General features: G+C 50.5%; 2 protein-coding genes across 2 annotated transcripts; both read left to right on the forward strand.

The window, feature by feature from the left end:
- The first annotated feature begins 204 nt into the window (after positions 1-204).
- Positions 205-2,545, forward strand: LOC100906306 (uncharacterized). The gene is made up of 9 exons (XM_003742910.1): positions 205-288; positions 357-457; positions 764-854; positions 964-1,077; positions 1,183-1,286; positions 1,403-1,485; positions 1,571-1,788; positions 1,890-2,176; positions 2,326-2,545. Exons 1-9 carry the CDS (start codon positions 205-207, stop codon positions 2,543-2,545), a joined length of 1,302 nt encoding a protein of 433 aa, XP_003742958.1.
- Positions 2,546-18,556: 16,011 nt separating this feature from the next.
- On the forward strand, positions 18,557-20,705 carry LOC114828208 (uncharacterized). Its single transcript, XM_029111347.1, has 9 exons — positions 18,557-18,631; positions 18,727-18,827; positions 18,926-19,016; positions 19,136-19,249; positions 19,348-19,451; positions 19,531-19,613; positions 19,747-19,964; positions 20,084-20,370; positions 20,483-20,705. The coding sequence occupies exons 1-9, from the start codon at positions 18,557-18,559 to the stop codon at positions 20,703-20,705; spliced, it is 1,296 nt and encodes a 431-aa protein (XP_028967180.1).
- Positions 20,706-21,846: the final 1,141 nt, after the last annotated feature.

Genomic DNA, 21,846 nt, shown 5'->3' on the forward strand with positions numbered 1-21,846 from the left:
CAATTCGGATCCAATGATCAAGTTCAGCTTTTAGAATCCCGACCCCGTGATGATTCGGAGGTCGCAAATTTTCCTGCGGGAATCGGGAACGAGGCCGAGGTGAACGACACGCGTCTGAATTCGACTCAGGACATTCTTCTTTCGGCTCCAGAACCATTCTGCCGGTGAAAGTGGTTAGCATTCTCGGCCAGAGGAGCTTCGGATATGGATCATCTCAAATTCGAGGTTTTCCCCTTCAGAGCTCACTTTAACGTTTCCGAGAAATTTCTGCGCCTCGCAATCGTCCAGGTGGGTTAGATAAGATCCCTAAGATATCCCGATGGGAACAGTCGGAATGGAACAGTCCGTTTTTTCAGCTCGATCCGTTCATAAACAAGAAGCGAGGTCGTGGTTTTGTGGAAGTGTACGGCGCGTTCTCGCAGGCAGCTTTCGCAATTCAGGCCATAACTAAGCACAGGTCAGTTCCTTATGAAGAGCGGCGTGAATAGGGAAGACGGGGGGCAGCGGGGAGACGTGCCCTGGGCGCGCCACCATCTAGCGAGGCACAGATTCAATCGGTCAGAACCATTAGAGCATGAGTTCCTCGGAGGGCTCACTCCCGGAAAGCGAAGACTGATTCTCCGAGCGACGGGCGAAATTATCGCGGGGCCTTCGGCGGCGCGTTCTCCGCAGTTTACGCCTCTGCTCATGACCCTCCAGCGGGAAACTCTACGACGAGTGCATTCGGATTACATCGTGAGGCGCATCTTTCTCTGGATTGTAGATTATCTATCGTCTCCGTGGAAGACGCTCCTCATGGGATCAAACTCAAAAACGGAACTTTCCTTGGGATCATGGGAATGTTCCAGAGAGGAGTGAGGAACTTCATTCAATATTATTCCCGGAATTTCTCCATGAATTGATCCCTCTCCCGAGGTAGAAATGATCATTAATCGCTTCATACAATCTGAATTCCAATATCAGGAAATCGATGTCTTCATGGGTCCCGCTTTGCAAAACAACGACCGTTTCCCAATAGTGGAGTCTTCGACTGTCTCCGTCTCCACGTACAACCTCTTGACGTGGTCTCCTCGAAAGGTCGGGCTCCACTCTCCGATCCCCGATCCCTAGTTCTTAACCGATAGATTTGTCTTCCTACAAGGAAGGCGACTTCACGCTCAGCAGTCTCACCTTACCCCGCAGATGATAGATCCCTTCAACTTCGTGCTAGCTTTCGATGCTGACGTCTGGGCAGTTCTCATCATCAGTTTCGTCTCGCTAGTCATTTTCAGTTGGACTGTGGACAGGTAGTATATTCTCGGGAAATTGAGCTTCAAGCTGCTCTCTGCAGATACTGGATACTCCCTTTCAAGGACGCTGCTCGAAATCCGGCAACGATTCAAAAGCAGTCCACTCGCCCCAGGTACTTGACGCCGTGGAGGACGGAACCCAAACTTCCGGTGACTTTCTACATCTGGGAGTTCTTCACATACTTCTTCCCTCAATGTAAGCGGGAGCGTTCCGAAACCCAGCCCCAAATCCTCGTCAGGTCGGACGTATGGGAATGCTGATTTGGGCGCCTAAATTGCAGGCTCGGGGACGCAGCAAGCGAGATGGTTCAGAATGTGCCAGATGGGGTTCTGGATCGGTTTCTCCCTCCTGCTCATGACATCCTTGAGTGGCGCTCTCACGTCAACGATGACAATCAAGGGAGAAGAGGATTCTGTGAAAAAATACGCCGACATCCTTCGCTTTCCTGAGGTTCAGATTTTCGCTGAGGGGCAATCTTGGTTCACGCAGATCTTCACGGTGAGCCATGGGAGTGAGTTTGTGATAGAAGACGGCGATCCATCCGAGATGGGAGATATTATTCCGCGAACTCCCAAATGATTTACATTTTTCGCCACCAGCATCCTCAGAACGAATTGTATCGAAAACTCAGCAGTAGACTGCGTCCTGTCCGCGGGCTCTTTAGGGACAGAGCTAAAGCGCGTCAGGCTGTCGTCGCGACGGAAGCCAGGAGAGGAGTGATCGTCGGGAGTCCGACGATTTGTAAGTCTTTCATATTGAAAGAGAAGAAAGCATCGGGAAGATGTCCGCGGGTAACGATCTCGTCCGGGAATGCGGGTCTCATGAGTGGTTCCATACTGATATCTCGGAAGTTACCAAGAGCTCTGCGATCTCTGATCAACAAAGGGTAAGTCGCCTTCCCTGGAACCCGGTCGAATTCACTTGGGACATCCTTCCCTGATGTGATCGATCTGCCGACTCCACGAATGTTCGCGTACTCGAAGAGGATGTATCGAGAATGGAATTGGGTTTCTATCAAGAGCGGAACTCTTACAGGGTCTTAGCGTCAACGGAAGCATTTCTCCATCAACAGTACGTCAAATGGACTCTGAGAGATGTTGAAGAATGCCTCCGAAATCCGGACGTGGATGATAAGCGAAGCACTAGGGGGCTCTCCATTCCTGATCTGCAAGGATCCTTCATCCTCTTGTCGATAGGCCTCTCGGTTGCGTTGGGGACGTTCGCCATAGAGAGAATTCTAGAACAATCTGGATGACAAACGGGTTATTTTTGAATAATAAACGGGTTATCGGGTAGATGGTGACACGATTCTAGCCAAACCATCGGCTAGTTTGCTCCACGTTGATCATCAAAGGTGTCAGTCAATGTTTGCATTGATGAGGGTCGTCCCGATAATGACTAATGACCATAACTCATCTCGTCCGTCAAACGTAGCGATAAGTGATGTTTCTGATAAGACTGAGGGCTCAGGAGCAGAGTTGTGCGCCGCGCCGAGCATTGCCAGTCCCATAGAAGCCATGGCGCCGTGCGCCGCGTCCTTGATACGGCGCACGGCACTGCTCAGGAGTCACGATCGCTCAGCCTCAAATTACTGTCCGGACTCGGCTTCCGGAGGAAATATTCATTGACTCGGTATTTTGAACTGTGGATTGGATCACCTTGTCGTGGAGGCGCTCGCCTGACGATATTCTCTGCAGAGAACTTCCTATGCATCTTATTCGACTTGCTCACATCTGAAAAAAAGAAATTATAATTTGATGATCCTCTATCCGCTGATGCTCGGAACGCATCGATTTGCCAAGACGGGATCTCCAGCGGATAGATATGCAAATGACTTTGTCGCAGGCATCCGACACCTCTGTGAATTTCGCCGCGAGAAGGAGGCGGCTCACTTAATTACGATGCGCGATCACGACTCAAAAAGTGCACTAGGCATTCGAAGAAGCAGTCCCGAGGCTACTTTGCGCGAGGCATCAGTAGAAAGCTTCGGGAGCACTCGCCGAGAACGAAAAGCTTAAACCAACATGAAGACGGAGCTCTATCCATACCGAGCAAGCTTCAATTCCTCTACACCGTATCTCCGAGTGGCAATGATTCAAGTACGCTAGAATCAATAGACTCGGCTTTCATAGAGCCAGCCTGAGTCAACACTCCTCAATCGCTCCCCGGGTCAACAGTCAGTGAGCATGATTTAAGGTTCTCGCGAAATAGTCTTACGAAATCCGATCCCCAGTTGGAGCCATATGTGTACAAAAACATGGTCGGCGACAAAGTCGCCGTATGGGGTCCAACCTCTCAGGTCGGCGCGGCCATCCATGCTCTATCAGGCCACAGGTGAGTTCTTTACCGCACATCTCACCACAAGCTTATTGTATACGAGGAGCGGGACTTGATTCTGTGTCCAGCGCGAAACTCAGTCGCTGTTAGCGATGCAGTCCGAAGTTTCTCTCGCGAGCGATTATATTTTTCCTCCAGATTCTCGGTCGTGTCCATAAAAGACATGCAACACGGTTCTCGTTTGGAAAACGGGTCGTTCAGCGGAATTATGGGGATGTTCGAAAGAGGGGTGAGTATTTGTTGAGTATCCATCCCACCAATGTCAGATGTCCAATCCATCCGTCGACCTTCATGAGCGACAAGCCTCGCAGGAGATCGACCTTTTCATCAGTCCATCCATCATGAGTGAAGAACGTTTTCCCCTGGTGGAGGGAGCCACCTATGACATCACCACCTTCCGTCTCCTGACATGGTCACCTTCAAAGGTTATGACATCATCAGCAATGCCTCGAGCGACTTTTTTTAGATTTGCATACCGCATCCCTTGAAAGCATCGGATACTACATGTATTTACCCTTTTGACTCCCCATTTTCACCAAATTGGTTCTGCAGGTCGTAGATCCCTTCAACTTTGCGTCCAGCTTCACAGTGGAGGCGTGGCTCGCGGTTTTGCTGAGCTTCTCATTGTTCGCGCTTTGCTGCTGGACCATTGATCGGTACGCCCGCTTTTTCGTTCACTCGATCGCGATCTTCGTCGATGATCTGTTGAGGTATAGGTAGAGGTTCTTCTACAGGATACCCGTCGGTTTCGAGGACTGAGGATTTCTCTTAACTTTTATCTGAGCGGCTGCTATTTCTCTCGTTCGAAGGTTTCTGACCCCGTGGCTTGCAGGCGAACCGCTCTCCTTGTCGGAATACGTCTGGGACACATTTTCGCGTTTCTTCCCGCAAGGTTGTAGCTTCTGCGAGCTTCCCTCGGGAACCGAATGATCGGAGGTTGCTCCCATGTTGATGAGCTGACTTCTGATCTCGTGGCTTTGTTCCTCAGATGCTCCCCCGAAACAGTCGAACTGGTTCAGGATGTGCTCAGTCAGCTTTCTTTTCGCTTTCTCTGTCATTTTCATGACTTTCTTGAGCAGCACCCTGACCTCCTCGATGACCATCAAGAACGACGAGGATTTCGTGAATAGCTTCGCTGATATCCTTCGTTTTCCGGAAGTTCGACTGTACAGCGAGATAGGAACAATCTTGACGCAAATTTTCACTGTAATAGCGAGTTCCAGACATCTCTCGTCAGAATTGAGCGTCCCGCCCGACGGAGAAAATTCCACGCAATACCAAAAGCAAATGCATGTATTCTCTCTCACAGAAACCCCACAACGAACTGTTCCGCAAGCTGAACAGCAGGCTCATACCGGTTCGTGGTCTATTCACGCTCAATTCGCAAGTCATGCGAATGGTCTCCGAGGTCGAAGCGAAAAAACGTGTCATAATCGGTAGTCCGGAAATGGCTCTCAGTATGGCTATCAAGAAGAAGAAGACCTCGGGGAGGTGTCCGAAAGTTATTCTGTCGACCGAGAGCGCCGGCTCGATGATGGTGTCTATATTCATATCACGGAAACTTCCTTATCAGACTCGTGAACTCATCAATAAAGCGTGAGTCTGCGCCCCAAAATCCCTAGGAAATAAGTTGTTCCGTCCGAGCCACAACCTTCGGGGATTATCCTTACGTTGGGGAACTAATAAGGATCACTCCACTCCCGACAGAGTTTGGACATCCCTGCAGGCGAATCTCTTCCACAAAAACTTGGCGTGGGCAGTGGAGGATTACGAGAAGTGCAAGTCCGAAACCCTCACGAGTATATCTGACGACACGAAAGCACTCACGATCCTTGATCTGCAAGGCTGTTTCGTGCTGCATGGAATCGGTGCCTCTGTGGCGGGCATCAGTTTTTCGCTAGAAGTCGTCAAGTATCGATTCCGGCGGCCGTCGACTTGAATGTGAGGATTGGAAGAAGCTGATCATGTCGAATCACGATGGCATTCCATTGCTCCTGCTGTAGCACTGATTGTTGAGCTCGAAATGAATAACGAATGACCAGAGATCGAGCATTCCTTCCTGTTTGCCGCTCAAACCCAATAAGTCTGACGATTAGGAGATTGCGACGATCGCATAGCCCCGACGAAATCGGAAAGAGTGATCAAGAACAAAACTCTTCATGTACCAGTATATTCTCGAAAATTCATTGTCGTAGACCTAGACCTCTGTGTGATATCTGCTCGCTCAGCTCGATCATCTGGGCCGGCCGTAAATTGATCCCAGAAGAATCGAACGCCTCATCAAGAGTTTGTGCGGAATCCGAGCATTGCTCGAAGGTGGACAACGGGAACCACGGGGCGATGCGCTCGAAAAGGGAATCGGTCTCCGAGCGACTCGTCGTGACGTCGGTCATCGCTCGTCTAATGCTCGCTGTCGGAACCTATTCTCCCTACAGCTTTCCCGCAAATAATTTCGCCGTCGGACTCGAAAGCTTATTCCCTAAGCTTGTATCTACGATCGGACAGCATCTCAGGCGTCTACTGAGACGAATCCTGCGCAATGTGGCGATGCGGCTTCGAGCTGATGGCTCGCATGTTCGCTGAGGTTTCGCCTCTTCTACGGCTTCCCGAGCGGGACATCTCGTGGGAGGGGTGACAGTGGCTAGAGAATGAAAATCTCAGGAGCGTCCGGAACCACTGAGTCTAAGAGCGATTAACGCTATCGGTCAGTTGAGGTTTATATAATTAGCGGGAACTACGTAGATAGGAATGGAAGTACAGCTCCATGGTGAGCGGTAGAGGGCTAAGATATACCACACCTCATACTACCACCTCGATTGAGATGAACGGGACCCTTCGACAAGGTAACAGGAGAGGCACTGGGCGAGTTCACTCGCGAGACCCCCCCACACGAAAAATCAGTCTAGAAGGTTTATGCCCGAGGAGACCTCGAACCTTCTCTCGGGCAAGAAGGCCCATCCGAGAATTCATTTCGACTAGCCTGTGGGGTTCTACCCCGATTACCCGATTTTCGATTCCCCGATTCTCTTTGCCGCTGTTTTAGCGGGGTCTTTGAGCGGCCTCAAAAGAGATTATCACCGTCGCAGAAGTGATATGCGCTGATCGGTCGCTCTGTGTTAAATGAACCCGATCCGTGCTAGGGATTTGGGTGTCTCCGACCTTTGGAGACATCCTCGTCCGACGGTGTTTTATTAATTTCACCTGTCAATGGTTTTTGAATTATCTGATGTGTCATTTTCCGTATACAAGGTTGCGAAGTCTCCGCGCTGGTCTCTCATGCTTGCGAAAAGAAATTAAAACCAGCTCGGTGAACGTACTCAATGAGCAAAACATCGGATCTAGCTCATCTACCAGTTTGATGGGTCTTTCTCTGAGAATCCCATATCTCTTTTTGAGTTTCCAAGGAGCTCGTCCCATCTGTAGAATGACCATTTTTGGCTCCGTAAGGAGCCGACCGCCGAATAGCTACGGTGATTATTTTTTGAGGCTCAAAGATCCCGCTCAAACAGCGGCCAATAGAATCGGGGGATCGAGAATCGGGAATCGAGAATCGGGAATCGAGAATCGGGAATCGAGAATCGGGAATCGAGAATCGGGAATCGAGAATCGGGAATCGAGAATCGGGAATCGAGAATCGGGAATCGAGAATCGGGAATCGAGAATCGGGAATCGAGAATCGGGAATCGAGAATCGGGAATCGAGAATCGGGAATCGAGAATCGGGAATCGAGAATCGGGGAATCGAGAATCGGGGAATCGAGAATCGGGGAATCGAGAATCGGGGAATCGAGAATCTAGGAATTGGGGGATCAAAAATCGAGGAATCGGGGGATCACCGCCTGTGGACCCTTACGATCTCATGTGAAATAGCCTTCGCCACCCCAACGACCCGACTCCGGATTGAGTGGACGTTTTATTGATATTAGGCGTTGTCTCGCAGGCACGGCACTCTTACAGTTCGGGCAGGACTCATCGCGCGAGGGAGGTGAAAGCCAAATTGAATACATTTCTCCCGCGAAGGCGATGCGTACGTGATTCATGAAGTACGCAGTTGAGCCGCGAGAAGGTGCTACAAATATAATTCTCCCGATCCGCAGCGGAATCGGAGCAAGAGCTCTGGTGTTCGTAGAGCCCCAGCTCTGACCTTCTGACGTTTTGGATACGATGCATGCTCCGCTATCACTAGGCAGCGGCGTCCCAAGGGGGGGACATGGCCCCCTGTCCGATCTGGAGCTGGGCATCACATACACCGTGTATTCACCTCTCTTGAAAAGTCCGTGCGAACTGGAGAGCACCTGAGACGGATCACGAATGGAATCAATGTAGTGTTTTCTTGAATGAAGTCGGAAGCGTTCTCGTGCTGGCTGAGGTCCCGCAGCGATCGAGGAGCTGTATACCCGTTCTATGCTGCCCCCATCGTCCGATTTCCCAGCCCGGGAATACATAGAGCCTGTACATTAGCGGACGATCTGCCAAGACCCTGCGCTGGTCACTGAGTCCGACGAGATGGGCCCGGAACAGAGCCGCGGGAACATCTCGGCATCGGAACGGTGAGAAGAAACGACTCGGGTATCGAACCTAGACCTCTATCATCAAGAGTGGATTTATGTCGGCTGACGGTTATGGATCAAATACTCGACTTTTGGCGGTCGACGGAAGACAGTATTGTTCTTCCAATCGGGTTACGAGGAGCACGTGCTGGCGAGGAATGGAATGAATGCGGTCTGAGCGTTCCATTCGATTCTGTAGACCAGACCTCCGAAGGGGCTGGGTCGGAACCTCAGTCAGTGAGAAACCAGATCGTCGTGCTCAGCTCCTCACCATGTTCGTCAGGTGATCAGCTCATCGCTCCGAGTCTAGTGAACATGCTGGGAGCAGCGGAACGGATTCTTCCCGAGGGAGCGGTTGAAAACAGCCCCATGACTGCGAAACAAAGGCTCCCACAATCAGTCTCAAGACAAATGGATAGGCTGATCGCTAAGGAGTCAGGGCACAAACAGATCGATGTCGGAGACCATCGCTCAGTCTCAAATTGGTTTTCGGAGTCGGGTTCCGAGGGAAATATTGATTGACTCGGTATTTTGAGCTGTGGAATGAATCGCCGCTTCGTGGAGACGCTCGCCTCACGATACGATCCGCCGAGAGCTCCACATACATATTATCCGGCTCCCTCAGCTCTGTAAAAAGAAATTATAATTTAATGATCCTTTATCCGCTGATGGTCGAAGCGCGTCGATTTGTCAGAACGCGATATCTAGCGATTAGATATGCAAATGACCTTGTCACAGGCATCCGACACCTTCTAGAATTTCGCCGCGAAAAGGAGGCGGCTGAATTGCGATCCTCGATCACGATTTGGAAACTGCAGGAGGCATTCGGAAAGACACTTCCGAGGCTACTCTGCGCGAGGCAGCAGTGAAAATTCTACGGCAGCACTTGCCGAGACCGACGAGCTTAATCCAACATGAAGACGGAGCTCTATCCCTACAGAGCATGCTTCAATTCCTCTACACCGTATCTCCGAGTGGCAATGATTCAAGTACGCTAGAGTCACTAGAATCGGCTTTCATAGAGCCAGCCCGAGTCAACACTCATCAAACGTTGTTCGGGTCAACAGTCAGTGAGCATGATTTAACGTTCTCGCGAAATATTCTTACAAAATCCGATTCCCAGTTGGAGCCCTTCTTGTACAAGAAGATGGTCGGCGACAAGGTCGCCGCATGGGGTCCAATCTCTCAGGTCGGCGCAGCCATCCATGCTCTATCAGGCCACAGGTGAGTTCTTTACCGCACATCTCACCACAAGCTTATTGTATACGAGGAGCGGGACTTAATTCTGTGTCCAGCTCGAAACTCAGTCGCTGTTAGCGATGCAGTCCGAAGTTTCTCTCGCGAGCGGTAATATTTTTCCTCCAGATTCTCGGTCGTGTCCATAAAAGACATGCAACACGGTTCTCGTTTGGAAAACGGGTCGTTCAGCGGAATTATGGGGATGTTCGAAAGAGGGGTGAGTATTCGTTGAGTATCCATCCCACCAATGTCAGATGTCCAATCCATCCGTCGACCTTCATGAGCGACAAGCCTCGCAGGAGATCGACCTTTTCATCAGTCCATCCATCATGAGTGAAGAACGTTTATCCTTGGTGGAGGGAGCCACCTATGACATCACCACCTTCCGCCTCCTGACATGGTCACCTTCAAAGGTTATGACATCATCAGCAACAACTCGAACGATTCCCTCAAGATTTCCATACCGCATCCCTTGAAAGCATCGAATACTACATGTATTTCCCCCACTGACTCCCCATTTTCACCCAATGGGTCCTGCAGGTCGTAGATCCCTTCAACTTTGCGTCCAGCTTCACAATGGAGGTGTGGCTCGCGGTTTTACTGAGCTTCTCATTGTTCGCGCTGTGCTGCTGGACCATTGATCGGTATGCCCGCTTTCTCGTTCACTCGATCGCGATCTTCGTCGATGATCTGTTGAGGTATAGGTAGAGGTTCTTCTACAGGATACCCGTCGGTTTCGACAACATAGGATTTCTCTCAACCTTCATCTGAGCGGCTGCTATTTCTCTCGTTCGAAGGTTTCTGACCCCGTGGCTTGCAGGCGAACCGCTCTCTTTGTCGGAATACGTCTGGGACACGTTTTCGCGTTTCTTCCCACAAGGTTGTAGCTTCTGCGAGCCTCCCTCCGAAATCGAATGATCGGAGGTTGCCCCCATGTTGATGAGTAGACTTCTGATCTCGGGGCTTTGTTCCTCAGATGCTCCCCCGAAACAGTCGAACTGGTTCAGAATATGCTCAGTCAGCTTTCTCTTCGCTTTCTCCGTCATTTTCATGACTTTCCTGAGCAGCGCCCTAACTTCTTCGATGACCATCAAGAACGACGAGGATTTCGTGAATAGCTACGCTGACATCCTTCGTTTTCCGGAAGTTCGACTGTACAGCGAGGAAGGAACAGTCTTGACGCAAATTTTCACTGTAATAGCGAGTTCCAGACATCTCTCGTCAGAATTGAGCGTCCTGCCCGACAGAGAAACTTTTACGCAATACCAAAAGCAAATGCATGTACTCTTTCTCTAACAGGAACCTCACAACGAACTGTTCCGCAAGCTGAACAGCAGGCTCATACCGGTTCGTGGTCTATTCACGCTCAATTCGCAAGTCATGCGAATGGTCTCCGAGGTCGAAGCCAAAAAACGTGTAATACTCGGTAGTCCAGAAATGGCTTTCGGTATGGCTATCAAGAAGAAGATGACCTCGGGGAGGTGTCCGAGAGTTATTCTGTCGACCGAGAGCGCCGGCACGATGATGGTGTCTATATTCATATCACGGAAACTCCCCCATCAGACTCGTGAACTCATCAATAAAGCGTGAGTCTGCGCCCTAAATCTCCGGGAAATAAGTTGTTCCGTCCGAGCAACAAGCTTCGGAGATTACTCTCACGTTGCGGAACTAATAAGGGTTACTCCATTCCCGACAGAGTTTGGACTTCCCTGCAGGCGAATCTCTACCACAAAAATTTGGCGTGGGCAGTGGAGGATTACGAGAGGTGCAAGTTCGAAACCCTCACGAGTATATCTGAAGACACGAAAGCGCTCACCATCCTCGATCTTCAAGGCTGTTTTGTGCTGCTTGGAATCGGCGTTTCTGTGGCGGGCATCAGTCTTTCGCTAGAACTCGCCAAGCATCGATGCCGGCGGATCGAATGATTGAAAGATCGATGTGGCCGTCGAATTTAACGGGAGGATTGGGAGGAGCTGGTCATGTCGAGTCACGATGACGTTGCATTGCTCCTGCTGAAGCATTAGTCATTGAGCTCGAAACGAATCACCAGAGATCGGATATAAATTCGTTCGAGATGTCTCCACGCCATACATCCCGTCCTGTGTCCCGCTCAAATCCAACAAGGTCAGACGATGAGTTGATTTCGACGAGCCACATCACCGCGACGGAATCGGAAAAACTGATCAAGAATAAAACTCATCATGTACCAATATGTTCTCGAAAATTCCTTGTCGTTGACACAGACTTCGTTGTGATATCTGCTCGCTCAGCTCCATCATCTAGACCGGCCGTGAATTGATCCTCGAAGAGTCGGAAGCCTCATCAAGATTTTTTGTGAAATCCGAGCATTTCCGGAGGGTCGAAAATGGAGATTACGGGGCGATGACATGCTCGGAAAGAGAATCGGTCGTCGAGCGCCGCATCTTGACGTCGGTCATCAGTCGTGTCATGCCCATCAGCGGAATCGGTCTTCACTGCAGCTTTCCTGCAGAGAACTTTTCCGTCGGGCTCGATAGCATATTCCCTAAGCTTGTCTCTACGATTAGACAGGATCTTAGGCGTCTACTGAGACGAATCACGCGCAATGAGGCGACGCGGCTCCGGGATGATGGCTCACATGCTAGCCGAGGTTTCGCTTTCTCTACCGCTTCCCGAGCGGGGAATCTCGTGCCCGAGCAGTTCGACTTCAGAGCCTTCTAAAACGAGCAGTGGCGGATCCAGGGGGGGGGACAGGGGCCATGCCAACCTCCCCCCAGGATCTTCGATCCCTATACAAAAGCATGGGCCGCGAGGTGGCGCGTCATCATTTTCGGCTTTTTTCCCCCGGAGAATATGACTTGCCTGAAAATATGAAAAAAGCTAGATCCGCCCCTTAAAACGAAAGTGCTGGTCGGGGATCCGTCTCCCTACTGCGGGGATCGACTCAGAAGCGCAAGGAGAAGTAGATCCCGAGCAGGCACGGATCTCGAGGGAGGAGCGACAGCGTCGTGAGAATGAGAATCTCAAGAGCGTCCGAAACCATTGATTGTAAGAGCGATTGACGCTATCGGTCAATTGATACGTATATACCTGGCGGGAACTATGTAGATTGAAATGGGAGTACGGCTTCAGAGGGGACGATGTAGGGAGAAGATATACCACACCTCATGCTACCATCACGATTAAAATTAACGCGATTCTCCGAAAACGCACCTGGCCTAGTTCACTTCCGAGACCACTACGAATGATTCTGGAAGGATTGTCCCCAAGATGACCTGGAAGCTCCTCCCGGGTGAGAAGGCTCACCGGGAAATTCACTTCAGCGTGCCTGTGGACGCTGACGATCTCATGTAAAGGAGCCTTCGCTACCCCAACGACCCGACTCCGGAATTAGCGGACCGTTTATTGATATTATTATACGTTGTCTCGCTGACACGGCCATCTCACAGATCAGGCAGGACTTATCGAGCGAGGCGGCAAGGGGCTGAGTCAAATACATTTCTCCCGCGATGGCGATGCGTACGTGTCTGTTTTCGCGTGATTTATGAAGTACGCAGGCCAGCCGCGAGAGGGTGCTACGAATATGATCCTCCTGATCTGCAGCGATTTCGGAGCCAGAGCTCTGGTCTTCCCAGAGCAACAGCTTTGAGCTTTGCGGAGCCAGAGTCTCGAAGTCTCTAGAGCCAGAGCTCGGACGAACCGACGCGACGAGTTGACAGATATTCAGCGCTCTCGAGTTTCTCCGATGCACAGGTGTATCGCCTAGAGCGAGCTGTCTCGGGATTTCCTGGCGGCGAGATACTGAATCCACTCCGAGGATATCGATCGCTGCAGCATCATCTCCCAATCGACTTCACTTCAAAATGGGGTAGTTCCGGAAAGGGCTCCGTTCATCTCGATCACCACGTTTTGAACACGATGCATGCTCCGCTAATACTAGGGAAGCTGCTCGCCGAGGACCGATGCCCTGGCAAACATCGGTGCGCGGCAACGATCGACCCAAGGCGAGGCGAGGATCAATTCTCCCTCTAATCAGCTGCTCCCGGATCTGAAGCACAGGCTAATGTTCATGCGTCGCATCTTCTAAGGCAGGCCTCACCCTCCCTCAATATGGCTCAAGTCCGAAGCCGTAGGACACGCGGTCTGAGGGAGATAAGCATCGCATCGCACACTCATTTTAACCCGCGATGGAAGAATGCTCGCGCCCTCTTTTGTGTTCCATCCCCGCACTTGACAAAATCGCCGTCTTTGCGCGTCGGTGGATCGATGTCAAATGTATCGGCAGCAACTGATATTAAGCGACAGAAACCACACTGCTCAGATTTTGGATCGCGACGGATCTTTATCGCACTATTCCCCGGATGTTTCCTTGCCGACGCCGTCTCGATCGGAGCTCGAAAAAGCGCATCTCCCGACCACCGGGGACAGATGTTTTTATCTTTCTAGTGATTATTGCTCCGATGAGAGCATCGGAGCATCACTTCAAGGTCCCCTTTAACGGTATTTGTTTATGCCTCGATTCCCACGGAACCCCGCAGATATTTGATATTCGTTCAGAAGAGTCATACTCCATCATGGATCGATTGCTTTCCGGCCTCCTATCGACTCGTACTTTATCGACATCCGCCCCTTCGAATAAGAAAGAATTGCTTCGGTGACCTGGTGCTGTCCCTCGTCGAGCAGCCACCATTCCACGTAGAGGCAGGTGACAGTGTCGCTCTTGTCTTCGAACCTCACGCAATATCTCGTTCTCGTATACTCCTGCGGTCTCAGACAAATCTGCGTGAGAAGACACGCGTCCATCAGAGATGATGAAGAACATTTGGGTGGGTGCAGCACCGAACGAAGAAAGTCGGTCCCTGAAGCAGGCAAATGGGTCAAGGCTCTCGTACCTCTGGCGATATGTATCGGATCGGTGCTTCGCCAGCGATCCGGAGCCGCTCGTGAGCCTTCTCCGTCGAGTGATGAAGTCCCAAGCGTACACCCTCGTCGAAATTGAAGAGGTACTCCCGGTCAAGATCCTGGGCACCACGTCCTTCCACCTCGATGAGGAATTCTTGAATCGACTCCGATCTGGAGCTCGGCATCACATAAACCGTGTATTTACCTCTCTTGAGGAGTCCCTGTGAATCGAAGAGCACCTGAGACGGATCACGAATGGAATCAATGTGGTGTTTTCTTCGACGAAAGTTGTGTGGGAGCCAGATGCTCCAGAATCGTCAGACTCGTTCTCAGGTCTTCTCGTAGTTTGAGAATTTTGAGGTCGATGACGAACCTCGATGGAATGAAGTCGGAAGCGCACTCTTGCTGGCTGAGGTCCCTCTGCGATCGAGGTGCTGTTTTCCCGTCCTTTACTGCTCACATCGTATGATTGTCCAGCCTGGGAATAGAGCATCGGATGTAGGTGAATGTCTAGGAAGCGAGACCCTGCGCTAGTAACCCAGCCCGAGGGGATGGACTCGGAAAAAAGCCGCGGGAACTCTTCGGGATTGAAACGGTCAAGAGAAACGACTCGGCTATCAAAGTCCAGAAGTCAAAGTTCGTTCCCCATCCACGAAAAGAATTGATCTTGGCGAACGGTTTCGGAGCGAAATTCCAATTTTTGGCAGTCGACGCAAGATAGTTTTGTTCTCCCAATTGGGTTGCGAGGACCATGTGCTGGCCAGGATTGGAATGAATCCAGTCTGAGCGTTTCATTTGATTCTGTGGATCAGATTTCCGAAGAGGTAGGGAACCCCAACCAGTCACAGAGAAACCAGATCGTCGTAGTTAGCCCCTCACCATGTTCGTATGGTGATCAGCTCACCAGTTCGAGTCAAGCAAACATGCTGGAAACAGCGAAACGAATTCTTCCCGAAGGAAGGGTCGAACACAGCCCTGTGTCTCCAGAGAGACAAAACATTGGCTCCCACACTCAGTCTGAGGACATATCGATCAGGCGAGAGGGAGAGCAACATTCTTACGTGCGCGTTCCATATGCAAGCGAGATGATTCGAACTGAATTGCAGGGAAGTTCGCAGAATTTTCGAAGAAAGGTTTGTCTACAGAGCGGGGAAGGCATTCAAGCTGTATCCGGAATGGGAGTGCCCTCAAGCGACCTGTGGTCATCCGGCTGATTCGACTCGACACCCCAAACTCTCCGAAGCTCTCGGATCGGAGAACGAGCACCAACTTGAGGCTAGAAACAAAAAGACACTTATCTGCTCGACGACTGCGTGGGGAAAGAATCGGAGCTCCCCATTACGCGCTTGCCGAAATAAACGCTCTCATTTAGGAAACCCTGCACTACCCGTGACTGGTAGTGGGTGTTTCTTTTTTCATTTATTTCTTTACGAATAAGTGAGATTCGCTCAGACAGAGGGCACGAAATATCGAATCGGGGCAGAGTCGAGGATGATTCAGTGATCGACTCCACGTCAAAGATAAACTTCTGGAAATCCTTCTCCGTGCTCTCGACCAGGAAGGATTGATTCGCACATCCCAAATCTCCGCGTCTCCGGAGGGCTTGGACCGCTCACCTCGAACCTCGGCGAGCTCGATCCCATGGGAAAGTCGGAAATGATCGAGCATAGCTTGATACATGAACTCCATCGGAGTAGGTACCGGCTATTATGCGGCGGTCCCCTCATAATTGGGGCGTTCCTCCGCATTGCCTGCGCGGAATGGTAAACAACCCTTACATCTGATCAATGACGTGTCACGTCTGGCTATGGTCTGTCGTCTTTCGCAAGTCACAGGTCACAGCGTCTCCCTCGAGGGAAGGAAGAGAGTCGACGCGAACTTCCAGCCGCCATATTAATCGGAGAAAGATGCGCACCGATTTTTCTGAATTGGAGTCGGTGTTCAGAGACGACTTCGTTTAGCCTCCTAATTGCGAATCATCGAGAGCGACTGACCGAGGAGCGGGGATATTCCCGGGGTGACTCGAGGGGGTTACTCATGCTCCCCTGGGCGGCTGGGCAAACACAAGCGATCGACAGGTTCAATGCTTATCGGACCGCTGCTGAGCTGGCGGATTCGATGATTCCAACGATGAATTCTTAAAGCGCTGGCCTTGAACGAAACTTTAGGACCAGACGATCTGTTTGACGATAAGTTCATTGAGAAGCCAGGGTTGCTCCCGATGCCTACAGCTGTACACCGGATCCGAGCCGATAAGCCTATCGGAACTCGACCGAGAGCCCTCCATGGCTTGCCTACCAAGCCGTTCATCAGAGCATGAAAGTCGTTCAATACCGCCCTCAAAACGATCGAGGGAGGCCTTTCGCCGAATTCGAAGAGAATCGAGCCCAACACTCGAAATGCCCAGCCGTGAATCATGAAGCCCGTGTATTTTCCGTCCAGGGCTTTATGTTCGCGAAATTGATATAGAAATTTACATCAGCTTGAGCATTCAATTCCGCCGGGTGAGCCCTACATCGACAGAAATAGTGTGGGGCATCAGGTCGAGCTTGGAGGTCCGTTCTCACAGATCGCGGAGACCATCTGGTCACTAACTGGTCGGGAGTAAGTTTCTCCTAGGCTAACGCATGAGCCGAGATCTCGATTACCAATTTTTCAGTGGTGCATTATTTCCAGATTATCGGTAGTTTCGATCGCGGATATGCCTCACGGTCATCGTCAAGAGAACGGATCATTTTTCGCAGTCATGGGGAAGCTTGTGGAGGGAGTGAGTTCTGAACGACGAACTCGCGAAGGTTCCCTTCACTGCCTCCCATCTCGGCTCTTGCAATTCTCCTTAGGAAGTGTATCTGTTCGTGGGTCCGGCGATCATCAACGAGGAACGCTTCACCATCGCAGAGCCGTCGACATTCGATGTCAGCTCGTATAGTACTCTTCTCACGTGGTCGCCTCTGAAGGTATCTCCTTTTACTCCGGACAACAATCCTCGATATGAAGAACTTTATGCCGCTCGACAGAGTGCAGGAATGGCGGTGGACGACGCTCCTCACGTTCTCTCTTCTATCGCTTGGAGTGACCGGCGATCGCTCCTCGATTACGCAGTCCTTCGTCAAGCTTGTTCTGACCCTTTTTTACGTTTCGCCGAGTAAGTTCGGGCTCAATTGCTTCCTGCTCTGAATTAAACCCAAGTAAGTCTGGCCGAGTCTTCCTGCACCGTTGGTGCGAATGATACAGCGTCGGGAACACGGAGCAAGGATCGAGGATCGGAGGTACCTATAGCTAAGTATCTATTCCAAATGCCTGCCGGGATCTTTTACACATAGATTCTTTTCGCGCCCTCCATAAGTGAATCCATTCGTATGGTACCGCGATCACGGGGAGATCACTCCATTAAGAGCACGTGAGACGGGAATGTTTCATGACCGGGCTTCTGTTTAAACCCTCTGATAGGGAAGCCCCCGAATTGATCCTGGACGATTTCAGAGGGATGCATTTATTTTTCGATTCGCTGCTCGGCGAAGATACCTCCGGTCACTAATTGATCAACTGCAGTCGGAATCTCATCGAGTTTCTCTGTTTCGCCGTGCTATTCTATCGCGGAGCTTGTCGCACTGTCATCTAAATAGACTCCACCGATTTGAGCGTAAAAATAGTTCCAGAACGATCATGGCTGATGACTGATGACTTCTGAGGCTGTTTTCTGTCTTAGTAAGCTAATGTTTCGACGAGCCCTCGATCTCCAATGATATCTGAGTCCCTCGCCGATCTATCCGACATTCCCGCTCATATCAAGCTTTGCGGGACTCCTCTCTCCCCGAGACAAAGTTCCCTCAAGTGTTCCTGGTACCGAGGTCCTCGAGGGAGGTGTTCCGACCACAACACCACAAATGACAACAGCTCTCCCTGACAGAACTCAGGAGACGCAAGGTATCGAACAAGAAAGGATTCTCCATATCATCTGCTATCATTTCGAAGCGCCCGATCTTGACGATCGACCTGGAGCGAAACATGGGGCGGGGGGCGGATTATCAGTCCACTAAATGACAGTTTCTCCCCTGATATACGATGGAAGGGCTCGCCCGGAATCTGTACAAGTCGACTTACGATCGCATCGGATGAATCCGACTCAAGCTGTTCGTGTTCAATTGTATCGTGCGGCCGTGTTCGCCGATAAAGCGACCAAGGATTCTGGATTCGAATATTCGAGAGACAATTCGTATTCGGATGCTTTAGAGCCTTGAGTGTGGACTCTCGCGTATAATGAAGCCCGTGTATTTACCCTACCAGGCTGTTTTCAATTCTACGATGCCTCATCTTCGCGTAGCGATGGTTCAGGTGGGAAGACTGAACGGATTTATTTCAGTTCCGCAGAGGAGATAGCACTGCTTCCCAGGTGCAATTCAGTATTGAAGAGTGACCGAACTCCGTAGGTCGAACCCTACATCAACATGAGACGACTTGGAGATGAAATTGAAATAAGAGGTCCTTTCTCCCAAATCGCTGAGGCTATACAGAAACTTACTCGTAATAGGTGAGTCTCCATGCATGTCGATCCGAGAAGCCGGCTTTCAAGTGTCTGCTATTTTCCCTTGTGACCTACAGACGAACTTGTCGAATGATTACTCGCAGCTTATCGGTGGTGTCGATCGAAGATGTGCAACATGGCCATCGCCTCAAGAACGGATCCTTCGTCGGAATCATGGGAAAATTCGAGAGAGACGTACTTGTCACGCCAGAACATACAGTTCACTCATGTGGACCAACGTGCCCAAACAAACTTCGGTGGCTGCATATGGACTTGCGTGGATACTTATGGACTCTGACAGCTTCCCTTCCCAGGAAGTGGATTTGCTCGTGAGCCCCGCGATCATGAACGAAGAACGGTTCATTTTAGCAGACCCTTCAATATTCGAAGTCACCTCGTATACGCTTCTCGGCTGGTCTCCCCGGAAGGTCCACTCTATGATACGTATCCCTCCCGAAATTCTTCCGAGTTAATTCATCCTGTCGTAAAGGATTAGTGCTGATACAGTTTCTTCCGCGACGACCAGGTTGTGGATCCGTTCAACTTCGCGTCTGCGTTCACTGCGGAGGTCTGGCTATCGGTCCTGCTAAGTTTCTTGTTGCTGTCACTGATCTGCTGGATTATGGACAGGTATGACGACTTCCTCTTGACTTTTAGACTTTGTTTTCTTTGTCATTCTTCTTTTCCCGATTGAGCTTATCGATCCAAGATATCTGACTCCGTGGGAGGAAGGAGCTCCCACGGCCTTGTCCGAATACGCGTGGGATTTGTTCACCCGCTTTTTCCCGCAAGGTAAGTCTGTGGTAGAAGCGATTTTCCGAGCGATCGCCGAGATGACTCCAAGGATTCAGGTAGAACTTAGGAAGATCGAATTTTTGGAATAGGCTGCCCCTCCTCTGATAGGAAAACGTCACCATCGTTCCAGATGCTCCTCTTCAAGACGCGAGTTGGTTCAGAATGTGTCTGATTGGATTCCTCATTGCCTTCTCCTTGATCCTCATGACTTTTCTGAGCAGCGCTCTCACGTCTTCGATGACCATCAAAAGAAATGAAGATTTCGTCAACAGCTATGCGGACGTGCTTCGATTCCCGAAAGTTCGGATCTACAGCGAGAAAGGGACAATTTTCTCACAAATTTTTCTAGTGAGTCGCGAATCCTGACGCGAATGCATTCTGACGTCAATTCCTTGGTGTTTTCCTTCATCTAGGTCGGAGACTTAGTGTCCCATAGCTCTTCATATTCGTGCTCCTAATTATGACAGGATCCTCACAACGCCCTCTTCCGGAAGCTAAGCGGGAGGCACATTCCCGTCCGAGGGATATTCAAATTGAGCTCAGAGGTTTCCGTGATGGTCGATGAAATCGAAGCGAAGACACGCGTTATTGTCGGCAGTCCAGACATATGCAAGTCTGTGGTGATTAAGAAACGGGAATCCTCAGGCAGATGTCCGAACGTCATGCTGAGCACGGAGAGTGCCGGCTTAATGCTGGGCTCTTTGTTCGTCTCGCGTCGCCTTCCTAGCGCAACTCGGGAAATCATCAACAGAGCGTAAGTCATCACGAAATAAGTCGAGCTGTTTGACACAGCGGGTCTCGATTTATTCTGATTGATCATTTGCCGACCAACGAATTAGTATTTGTCAATTCGATCTCCTTCAAAGGATTCTCGTGTCTCTGGAAGCGTTCCTCTACCGCAAAACCATGATCTGGTCAATGGATGAGTACGAGAAATGCAGGTTGCGCTCCCGCGCCTCATTGGAAACCACAGCTCTTTCGGTCCTAGATGTCCAGGGATGTTTCGTATTGTTCGCGATCGGAGTATGCGCGGCAACCACCTCCCTCTGTATCGAAATATCGAGGAAGCGTTCTTGTCGATGCGCCTGAAGCTGATTTTCGATTTATTTTCGAAGTGTTCCCAGTCTCTAAGCTCGCTTATTTAAAAACTCTTACAGATCTGAGACTGATTGTAACTTCATTGCTTATTATATTAAAGAGGTCTCTTCTTGGTATTGAATTGTCTCCTGTACTTCGCTCACCTCCGGAGATCATTGGCCGTTGACGCTCACCCATGTTGAACTACAACTTCCCGAGTCTCGTCATCCAAAAAGTCCGCCTGAGGAGTCGCGTAAAGATTTGAGAACTTGACTCGGGCAGTCGACCGCGACTCTGCTTTTCCATTTAGATAGTTCGGGAGTCATTGGATCCATCTGCCCTCTATTGCTGTTTTTCTTTTTACGTCGTTGGGAATCGATTCTCCAAGCTAAACGTCTCTGCAGGCAACAGTTACCTAACTCAGGGATCATTCCATACCTAGGCGATGTCCGGGAACTTTTCCGTCTCATAAGCCTCCTTTTTTCCTGTTGAATCGTGACTCCTACTCTACTCAGCGTGTATCTTGCTCAGAATTATGTGCATATAATATCGTGGAGCCCATTTTTTTTTCGCGTTAAGTGACCTCCACGCCCGGCTGGAAAAGGAAGATCAGAGAACAAACACCGATTTTCATGCAAGGGGCAGGACTTTGCGACTCGATAACTCGGCGTCGAACGCGCCGATAGCGATGCAAAGAGTGCCGAGGACCTTAGATCCGATCTTGTTCACAAGGAATCGCCGCTTCTGCATAGGGGTGTGCGAGCATTCGACGCAAATACTTTTATGCCGAAGATTCGACGCAGACCCTTTTCGACGCCAGGGAATCTGCGCAGACCTTCCTCGACGCCGGAGCACCCGACGGCGGAAGTTTCGCTGCTCTAACGCGATTGATTCATCAGAAGCGCTGCCTTCGAGAAAAGGCACGGCTATCAACCTGAGTTGAGCCACCTGCCGGGACGACTCAGATTGAGATGCTCAGCGAAGACACGACTAGTTGATTTTCGGCTCGAATTTTCGAGTTCTCTCCCGCAGGAGGACAGATAATCATGGCTCCAATGGTTCGTACATGTTGAGGGGAGGTTGGGATACCTTTCTACATTTCCCCTCGCAGCCAGCCTAATTTGAAAGGTCAGATCGAGAGCTCCATGGGTAT

Source organism: Galendromus occidentalis, unplaced genomic scaffold, assembly GCF_000255335.2.
Source record: "Galendromus occidentalis unplaced genomic scaffold, Mocc_1.1 scf7180000077435, whole genome shotgun sequence".
Lineage (NCBI taxonomy): Eukaryota > Metazoa > Arthropoda > Arachnida > Mesostigmata > Phytoseiidae > Galendromus > Galendromus occidentalis.